Source organism: Euprymna scolopes, chromosome 29 (assembly GCF_053919585.1).
Source record: "Euprymna scolopes isolate OS-2025 chromosome 29, ASM5391958v1, whole genome shotgun sequence".
NCBI lineage: Eukaryota > Metazoa > Mollusca > Cephalopoda > Sepiida > Sepiolidae > Euprymna > Euprymna scolopes.
The window spans coordinates 21,742,992-21,754,086 of NC_136510.1; the positions used below are offsets into that span (position 1 = coordinate 21,742,992).

The 11,095-nt window shown below is 28.1% G+C and overlaps 1 protein-coding gene across 1 annotated transcript; it reads right to left on the minus strand.

The window, feature by feature from the left end:
- Nucleotides 1–1,664: 1,664 nt before the first annotated feature.
- On the minus strand, nucleotides 1,665–9,337 carry LOC145252382 (uncharacterized). Its single transcript, XM_080111780.1, has 13 exons — nucleotides 9,267–9,337; nucleotides 8,470–8,601; nucleotides 8,029–8,122; nucleotides 7,327–7,400; nucleotides 6,667–6,707; nucleotides 6,491–6,525; nucleotides 5,706–5,847; nucleotides 4,926–4,982; nucleotides 4,515–4,599; nucleotides 4,080–4,195; nucleotides 3,507–3,674; nucleotides 2,286–2,378; nucleotides 1,665–2,172 (listed from the first exon to the last, which is right to left on the minus strand). The coding sequence occupies exons 1-13, from the start codon at nucleotides 9,316–9,318 to the stop codon at nucleotides 2,056–2,058; spliced, it is 1,206 nt and encodes a 401-aa protein (XP_079967906.1). The 5' UTR covers nucleotides 9,319–9,337; the 3' UTR covers nucleotides 1,665–2,055.
- Between the last annotated feature and the right edge of the window lie 1,758 nt (nucleotides 9,338–11,095).

Consider the following 11,095-nt stretch of genomic DNA (forward strand, 5'->3'; position numbering starts at 1 on the left):
TGACAGACTGAGCATACACCTCTCTCGCGTTTTTTATTACTTTTTTTCAGTGGTTACTGACAGTCCCGAAAGAGGCTTTAGTCTCAGTACATCTATTATGTTGGAAGCAATGGAAAAAGTGATTTCTGTGCACAATGGCAGCAGCACATTCTGGAGAAAACCGTGGCTTGCTGTTAGGTTTTTGCTGGAACATTTTCGAGGGTATGAAACGATCTTGGCCTACACTAAACCATTACGTCAGGTGTGATACTATAGAATAAACATCCTTTTTAAACATAGGCTTATTTCTGATGACCACAGAGGAAGATGAAATAAGATGTGTTCAGAAGAGTAGACTTTGGTTTTATGGCCACGTTGAAAAACCAAGGTGAGCATGATTGAGTGAATAGATGTACAACAGTTGAGGCAGATTATTCAGCTTAGAAGGGAAGGCCAAGGAAAAATGAGGATAAAGTGATAAAAATGGACCTGAGGGAAGGAGGGATAATAAAGACTTGGACAGAGATATGTTCCTTAGAAATTTAATCTTAAAGAAACGCAATGCATGTCAACATTAAACTGATGATGATGATGATGATGATGATGATGATGATGATGATGATGATGATTATTGAATTTTCTTGTTTCACTTCATACTGTTTTTAAAACCATAAGAAATGCACTTCCATAAATGCCACGTTTTATAGCAACCCTTAAATAAGCCTGGATATCTTGGGCCCTGGTAGAACTGGCTTGTGTGTGTAAAAAGTCATATAACTGCATGCTACCTGATTGATGTCAATCATTTGGGTTAGGGTTAGGGTTACACAGAACGACCAAGTGTGAAGTGTTGCCTGCCATTGCTCACACTGGAATTGCGGACACACATTGGTTCCATTATTTGTTGAATTGAATTTAAAGTTCATCAACCAAACTTGCCATCTATTTCAAAAAGTTTACTTATTCAATGAATCTGACCTGCATATCTTGGGCACTAAGACACTTGCAGCATCCTAAATGCCAAAACCTGATGATTATAGTGATGATGTAGAAGCAGTAACAACAAGTTGCTCAAGTATATCAACAATGTGATCAGCATAAATAGTTTTCAAAATAATCGTGTTTGATTATGGTATGACGAATGGATTGCATAAACAGTATTGGAGCTTTTCAGAGATTTTATTTATTCAATAAATTTGACCGTTCTGCAAGTTATAGTGATTAGTGCTTAAAGAAAGTATGTGTGTAGGAGGAGTAACCGAGACTTACCGGAAACTGAGGCGACATTTGCCATTACATCAGGTGGAATAAATGATGCGGAAGAATGAACAAATAAAGCAGTAGAGAAATCAGTTTGCGATGGGAATGAATTGAAGACAAAAATATCAGAGTTTCAATAGAAATATTTAAATATTTTTCGTTTTCATTTTTTACCTTGCAAGTCGATCTTATAAACGTTTGCAGAAAAAATAGAAGATACAAAAATTATATTTTAATATTTTTAATATGAAGGTTTATAAAACATTTTTTCAATTATTCAATATTTTTGTTTTCAAATTTAAATTTCATAAAAACAAAAAAGAAAAACAACAACTTTTTATTAAAATAAAAAACTTTATTTGAACATGATTTCAGATTTAAAATATTAAAAAAAATATTACAAGACTAAAAAGAAAAACAACAACTTTTTATTAAGAGTAGAACAGTTTATTTGATCATTTATGAAAAAATACATGAAGATGAAAAATATTTACATTTCAGAATTTCTAAAATAATCAGAACGTATTTACAAATTGATCAATGGATGCAAAACAGAAACTTTTTTTCTGTAGATTCAACAAAATTGAAACAGAAAATAAACGAATTGGAATCTACAGAGAATAAACCATATGACCAATGAAAAGTATTTACAATCTACCCATAATTGGGTACAAAAAAGTAGTTTGATGGTAAAATGAACATTCAAAATCCATTTATTCTTAAGACAGGGCCAGAACAAATTTACATAAACGACAGTTTACAGACACAGACATGATATGATTAAAAAAAAAACAACTAAGGACGTACAAAAGACTTTTAAGGAGTGTAAGGAACTCCATGTACACGGAAACGATAAAGACAAGTATATTCTGAATTGCCGTAGTTGCTGGAAATCCGAACTTCAACAAATTGGGTTGGGTTTTCATTATTCATCTGAAATAAAATAATGAAAACTGATTTAGCATTTCACATGCGAACAATATTGAAATGCAAAGAAAATCTTTAGTGAAAATTGGTTAAAAACAAAGAAAACACAGAAACATTACCTGTGTAATAAACTGCTGAATAGGTCTCCCATCATCTTTGTATGTATAGCTGCCTAAATAGACACCTTCATGATCATCTAGACCGGATAAACTCTATAAGGAGAGATGGAAAAAGATGGACCAAGTTTTAAAAACAAAGAGATTCAGTAAATACTTGCTTGTAAGAAACTTATTCATACATTTTAATTTTTGCATAAATATTGTAATATTTTTTCTAAAGATTTAAAATGAAATATTTTTTCTTATTTTAATGACAAAATAATGTTATAAAGTAACTTTCATTTTATTTTTAAACACTTAACATAAATTTGTTACGGAATGAATATTTAATAATTTATAAAATATTCACTTCGGTATGAAATTTTACAATTAAGAATAGGAATTAGTTTCAGTCAATTTGAAATCCTAATAAAATATATTAGTTTTATTTCAAAAGTAAGCTTATCGCTTTTATAGATATTTTTTAAAAAATCATGAAAATCGAAGCATCTGTTGAACAGACTTTTAAAACATCTTATAGTCATCCTGTAGGATTTGAATTTAAAACTGTATTTTCTTATATAGCCACATTTCTTTATGTATTAGTTTATTCAATTATTAATTTACTTGTCCGACGTCCGGTGTTATACAAAATGTCAAATTTTTAAACCATAAAAATGTAGCTGTCACTTTCCGGTTTTAAATTGATTTTTTCATTTTATAATAAAAAAAAATAATGTTGGAAGGAGACAGTAATTTTTTTATCATCGATTTTTTTTAATTAAAAAAAATGTGGAAGTTATATTATAAATAATTCATAACACAAAAGCAAAATATTTTTTTATTAATTATTTTAGCTTACAAAGTTAAAAGCAATTAACTACAATATGTTATAAATTCGTCCTATTTGTTATATTTTAGTTTTTTCATTTAATTTTGTTTATGATGTGTTTTTAAAATTTTCACGTTTTATTTATTTGGTTTAATCATCATAATGAGTTCTTTAAAAACAAATTCACACACTTTTAAGCTAAACATGAAGCAGAGAAGCGCATAACATTTTCATATTTTATTTTCTTGTTTGTGAGTAGAAAAGCAGATAATTTCAAGCAAGCCTAGATATGTATTATTAAGTTCTCAAAAGATTACATTTTTACCTATGTCGATATTTTCAAAATGAAACTCCATGTATATATAAGGAAATTTTAAATATTAGAAAAACAATAAAACAGATGCACTTACATAAACTGAAAAATCCTTCGGTGCACTCTCGATGTGTCCAGAGGGAGAGATGGATTTAGGAATATGTTCCATGCTGAAGGCAGTGATTTGAATTTTATGTGATAACCGAATCACAAACTTTCCAGTACTGCCTTCGAAGGACCAACATTCACCGACATTGACATCAGGCTAAATCAAGAAATAAAGAAAAAATAAAATAAACACACAAACACAAGCTGTTTTTCTTATTGCGAATATTTTGATCAATGTAACCTCTATCGTTTGTGTGAATCTTTTTAAACATGGAAATCTTTATGTTCCCAATTTTATAAAGATGTACTTAAAGGTCATAGATCACATCTTTATATAATACAATAAAGAAAAATTAAGTTTTCATAAAAATAATTATTTTACCTGAATTACAGTTCTGGGATCTAACATTGATAATCTGACGTCATAAATAAAATTTGATTAACAGCAAATCTATCCATAAGATCTGATATATAATTATGGGAAATCAGATTAAATAGACAACTACTTCGATTTTTAATGCATTAAAAAAAAATTAAGTTTTCATAAAAATAGTTATTTTACCGTAATTACAGTCCTGGGAGAATTGGATTTATAAACGAGAGGAATACCAAAGATACTGATGTAGAGAGAATACTTCGTGAAAGTCTCCGAACAACGATTAAGGATCACACTGCCACCTGAAATAATAAAGAAAAGGATTTTTTCAAAAATACATGAAAAAAGCTTCTTTAAATGAATGCAACCCATAATAAAATGTCAGCTTAAAGTGGATTATTATTTGAAATAGAAATTAACACTTGGAAAGATAAATTTGTGAGCATTGGAGAATGTCAGTGCTTTGATTTGAAATTTGTTTAGTCAAGAATTAGTTTATTGGCTATAATTATTGTATTTATGGTATTTTCTTTAGCTATACTTGAATTATTTTATCACACAACTTAATGACCGGTTCATAATTATCTATGGAGATAAAAACAGGGAAAATCAAAAACGCACCTCCAGATTCCAAAGCAAAATCTGCCATTGCAGTTTTATCAGCATTCAACTTCATCAGAGCTTCGTCTATCAAAGATCGTAGAAACTGGAAAATTAAAAATGAACATTGTGAAAGTTGTACGCATAATGAAGTTTCATGTTTTACCGAGGGGGAGGGGTTAGTGTAGTGTATGTTCATTCGTTATATATACTAGTCTAGCAAAACTGTGAGGAAAGGGAGAAATGAAGAAATACAATCTTTCTTTAAAGTTATTTAATTGAATTTTTGATTTTACATATAATTGCTGGAAATGATTTGTTCTTGTTCAGGTCATTTATTATTTGTAAAATATTGTATACTAAAAATATATAAAAGAGCATATATGTACTAATTGTCCCTAGCCGGGGTTGCCTGGGAGTCATATTACTTACGTCTTTGGTTTCCTTTTCTTTTAATAACAGAGCTTCCTCTATCAAGGATCGTACAAACTGGAAAATTAAAAAATTAACATTTTTTTATCAAGTGAAATTAAATAGGACAAAGTTTGGACATTTTTAATTCTGTATTAACGATAGTGTGTCTTTTATTGTCACATATTATCAGTCACATTTGGTATCTTAAATCCTGTAGGTTGAGTTTGCAGTGTTTTAGTGAACCCAAAATATTAAACTAATGTATAATGTCCATTGAATACAAATATATATGTGAATAACAATATATATATATATATATATATATATATATACATACATACATACATACATACATATATATTTATATATATATATATATGTATGTGTACATATATATATATGTATATATATATGTATAAATATATGTATATTTATTCATATATATATATATGTGTGTGTGTGTGTGTGTGTGTGTGTGTGTGTGTGTGTGTGTGTGTGTGTGTGTGTGTGAATAAATTATATGTATTAAAATTTTTTAATCCTTAAATCCTAAATTATCTTACAGAGAATTTAAATCGAGTAATTGGTTGCAAATCCAATTTTACAAATTTCAAATTCACAGGAATTGACATAAAACAATACCAGACAAGTACAATATCTGCCCTATATTGCCCCCACCTCTATCCCAATATTCGACTTTTTAAATCAATTCATAGCAACTGTTTTTTGCAGATTCTTACCATTCCAACATCAAAAATGACCAAAAATGAAACTAAATTGAATTCCGATTAAATTTACCTTTGGCAGACTTGCATGAATGTCTTCTTTGACATCAGAACGAATGTGATTGAATCCAGCAAGAAAATCAGAACGAAGAGAATTTTGAAGAGATTTTTTGATTGTCATTTCATATTTGTTCTCAAAACTTATTGAACTTTGGCTGCAAAAGAAAAATTATTCAAGTTGAAGTTAATCGTTGTAAAAGAAGTGGAATTTCTATTCTTGCAAAATGTTACAATTGATAACATAATCTTTTGGAAAGGAAATATAGTTGGGAAATCAAGAAACAATTTATTTTCGTTCATCCACTCATTTGTGATGTACTTGCATTAAAAATTTAGTATTTATCTTAGAATTTTTATTCTTGGAAAATGTTACAATTGATAACATAATTTTTTGGAAAGGAAATATAGTTGGGAAATCAAGAAACAATTTATTTTCGTTCATCCACTCATTTGTAATGTACTTGCATTAAAAAATTTAGTATTTATCTTAGAATTTTTATTCTTGGAAAATGTTACAATTGATTTAAAAAAAACTATTGGGAAATCCAGAAACAATTTATTTTGGTTCATCCACTCATAACTCTAAATAATTCAAACGATTTCGGGAAATAAATTTCAATTTATTTATGCACAAGTAAAATATAAAATATAAAATATATAAATTGATCAGATAATTTCATTTATTTATTTATGCACAAGTAAAATAAACACATCAGTATTAAACGTACTTAATATGCAGAGAGAATATAGAAGGTAAACATAAAAAACTTGAAAAAAAATGTGAAAAATCAAACTTACCTGTTTAATGATTTTCCTAAATTTGTATTCAAAGACTGAAAAAAATTAAAATTATGAATCGATGAGTTTGAGTTTTTACTAAGAAAATAGAAAGAAATTAAAAAATGGGGAAAAAGGGGGAAGAGCAAAGCGAGTGTTGGGGGAGGGGGCGAATAAAGAGAATTGGATGTTCTTACCTCAGATTTTCCTGGGTATTGCGACATATTCACTAGGCCAGCTGCAAAAGAGGGAAAAAATAACAAGATGGATAAAAACATATACATAATCCTCTTCTTCATAAAAAGGAAATTATACTAAAGGTAGCAGTTCACCCAAAACTTGAGGTAATTCACCAATAACTGGAGGTGATTCACCCATAACCGGAGTTAGTTAACCTATAACTAGAGGTAGTTCACCTATAACTGGAAAAAAATCACCTATTACTGGAGGTTATCCAATCATAACTAGAGGTAATTCACCCATAACTGGAGGTAGTTAACCAATAACTTGAGGTAATTAACCTATAACTGGAGGCAGTTCACCTATAACTTCTTATGCAACATTTTCATTTGCTACTAAGATCTAAAAGTGCATCTCACAATTCAATATAATGTCAAAAATTATAGGTTTGTATGATGAAAAATTCCTGCAACAAACTCAAAAGTACAAAACGAAAACTACGGTAATCATCCAAATTGATAAATATTTCAACAGATTTGCTAAATTGTGATTCTTGTTTTTTAATTTACAATTAGGTTAGTCAGATTATTCTCACTATGTTCATCTTTGCTCCAAGTATAACTTTTATAATGACTCGATAGATGTCAAAACTTGTAATAAAAAAAAGCAATACTTACAAATGATCCACAATCCACTGAGCAGCAGCAAAATAAACATGGGTAGACGACGGGTAAGTCGACCAGAAGTAACACTGTCAACAAGATGAGAGACATGATTAGACATATATATATATATATATATATATATATATATATATATATATATATATATATATATATATATATATATATATATATATATATATATATATATATATATATATATATATATATATATATATATATATATATATATATACTAGCATTCCATAATTTAACATAGATTTATATATATATACCAGCATTCCGCCTAGCATCGCCCGGTTAAAAAATATATGTGTGTGTGTGTGTGTGAGTACTTTGTGTTCTTTCCGCTATAAGCGAAACTAAAACCAAAATTTATGAAGAATTCTTCGTAAAATTATTTATTACAAATAGTGGAAAGTTACAACGCTTAAACGACAGTTATTCCCAAGAAAAAAGTTGTAAGCATGACAAAGAAAATAACACACACGCAATCGTATTAATATATAGATGAATCTTAACCAAAAATTTGTGAACGTTTTAAGTTTTAACACACTGTACACTGTGTATTACCTGTTTCGAACCAAAGAAAGTATTTTTCTTTAGAGTTTAGAAAGGAAATAAAGAAACGGGAAAAATGTTACGTCGATTTTTAAACATTTAATTTAACAAAACCTGTTTAGTGTTTATACTTACATTAAAGTTATGTTTGCACAGAAACGTTTTGCACCTGCCATAAAGCCTTCGTTGGATATGGGGGTTGACCTCACATTTCTGTAACGTCTGTTTTCTGAAGAAATTTAAAAATATAAACATTTCAGTTCAAAATTAATTTTATCAAAATCAATGAGTTGTTAGCAGGATATTTATGGAAACAAAAGTTGAAAATGTGTAGAAAATCAATTTTTTTTGGTTTTTTAATGAATAAAATTAAATATTAATTTTTTTTGTCATTTTATAAAACAACTGCATGTGAAAAAAAGTTTAAATTTTGTTTAAATATTTTTTGGATACATATAAGGATGTTTCGTATTTTTAATTGCCAACAGTTTTTATTCCATGACCCTAAATCTTGAGTATTTTGTTAATGTCTAAATAGAAATGCAATATAAATTGCTGACTTTTTCAGCCACTTACCAATTATGTCAAATCTATCCATTAGATATTCACCAGTTGATTCTAATTTAGCTGCAGCAGATGCCATCCTCTGAGCCATGAATATTTCTTTCGATGAGGGGATTCTCCTTACATTTCTATAATTTCTGGTTTCTGAAGAAATTGAAAAATATAAACATTTCAGTTCCAAATTAATTTTATAAGGATATACATGTTAACCCTTCCCCATTTTGTCCTAAATTTCAAACAACATAATGGCGTGTTTGCTTATAAACCAAACTAATTAAAGAATTTAAGTTTTCAAATGAATAATATCACTTTTGTGTAAGCATTAAAAATTGTGTCCAGAGCAGAAAGAAATTTTGTATTGACATTAAAATTGTTTCATGTTGTTTTTATTGAATATTAATAAATAAGAAATCATTTTGAGTTAAAATCTAGTTAGCATTATGCATGTAACTTGAGAAAAACATGCTTGAAATGTGTCACCATTATGGTGAATCGAATTAAATTAACTCGCCATTTTGTTTTGATTTTGCTTTAACGCTTATCCTCTAATAAACTTCCACTTTTTATGTTAACTTTTATTTTTGTTTAATCAACACAAATTACTGAAAATTTTTATTATTATTATTATTATTATTATTATTATTATTATTATTATTATTATTATTAGTAGTAGTAGTAGTATTAGTAGTATTAGTAGTAGTAGTGTTTATTATATTTAAGAAAAACTTATTAAAAAAAAACTATTGTTTTCATATAATGTTTTTTATTTGTTACTTGTTAACAGGAATCAACTCTTTGCAAAGATTTACCTGAATAAACAATCCTTTGTGTTCGAGGTCTTAACCAATAAGAATGAGACATGTTGGCTCTTGATCTCTGAAAACTGAAAAATAAGGAGAAAGAAACGACATTATTAATAAAGAAAAGCAAAAGCTATATATACAACGTTGATTCTATATCGCTCTAAAATTGATATTAAAAACCCACTTTTTCTATTTAAAAAATTGTTAAAACAAACTTCTTAATATACTCAGTCATCTTTTTTTTAAGGTATGCGAACTTTATTTTCGACCTGAACACAAGAACTTTATTTTCGACCTGAACACAAGAACTTTATTTTCGGCCTGAACACAAGAACTTTATTTTCGACCTGAACACAAGAACTTTATTTTCGACCTGAACACAAGAACTTTATTTTCGACCTGAACACAAGAGAAAAACATGAGCATTTGAAAAAAAAACAGGTACCAATGTTACAGTCAGACAACAGAAACCATTTCTTCAGAATGCTGATATCATAGAATTCTGTCCTTCATATTTATCTTCATCAACAATATTTAGAGCAGTGTTTTTAATTGGAGGGGGGGCGAGGTACAATGTTTTCGGTTGTAGTGATGAGGGAAACTGGCAACAATAATAAAAAATAGGATCAAAGGCCACAAAAAATACAGTGTGCATCACTTAATCTTACTGAAAGGTAGTGATGGGACATTCCAATATCTTTTTTCTGATACCGTTACGATTCCGATACAATTACCGATTCCGATTCTGTATGAATCTCTAAATATTCAACTATAGAGTTGCTAATTATCCATAAAAACACGTGTTAAATGTGCAGATATTTTCTCAGACATAAAATTTCACTCGTGGGAATGATCTATAAATAAATAAATTTAGGAGGACTTCATGCATATCAGACGATTGTGAAGCACAATTTTTGGTGAGTTCTATGCAGAAGCAAACAAATAATGAATAAAAATATCAACTTTCGATAGGATCTTCATGTCAACATCTTTAGTTTTTTTTATTAATCTTTTACTCTTTTTTTACATTTTAGATATTTTTTATTTTGAAAATGTAAAATGTAAAATGTTTTTATTTCAATAAACAATCAATAGTAAAATCTAAAAATGCAAACAAATATTATCTGTAAGTCACGTAAATACGAGAAATACACATAAGAATTTTAGTGAATAATTTATTTCAATAAATTTTGAACTTCATTTTAATTCATTACATTTTTTTATTATTAAATATTTCAAAGAAATTATTAAGTGACTTTTTTTGTTACAAATCATGATTATTCATATTTACACATACAATATTTTATCCGATAATTGAATGCTCGTGCAAGATAATTAAATATAAAAATGCATTTTAAATAAAATCACTATTATGTAATTACGTGTCATGTCGAAATTAGTAAAAATTTCCCCCCAAGACCTTTGTTAATCCACATCCACCATTTTCTAATTTGAAATAGTGATAGTTAACTGAAAACAAGGGAGATAAGTCAGTTTGCCATACAGATTTGGTTAAAATTGCATTACAACAATACCTTGAGATACGAATGTAATTCATTCCATGACAACTAACATATCTAATAAAATTGTATCTCAAATTAATTATTCTCATTTAAATTAAAAGATACAGAATTAATCCATTCAAAGGTTAAGAAATTTATGCATCACAAGCTAAAATTATGCTTGAATTACACTAAAAAATCACTAAAGAAAGATAAATACAAAAGTAATGACAGGGAAATTGATATATAATAATAAATATTAATAAAAACAATAACAAGATAGAATAGTACTCAACACCTTGGTGAGTGCCAGTGTTAGAGATGTACACAAGG

Excerpts from the sequence above, each read along its gene's own strand:
- LOC145252382 (XM_080111780.1), bottom strand. The coding sequence starts at position 9,318 with ATGTCTCATTCTTATTGGTTAAGACCTCGAACACAAAGGATTGTTTAT. Across the intron at positions 4,196-4,514 it reads TTTTGCTTTGGAATCTGGAG|GTGGCAGTGTGATCCTTAAT; the intron begins GTGCGTTTTTGA and ends TTATTATTTCAG. Across the intron at positions 2,173-2,285 it reads TTCAGCAGTTTATTACACAG|ATGAATAATGAAAACCCAAC; the intron begins GTAATGTTTCTG and ends ATTTTATTTCAG.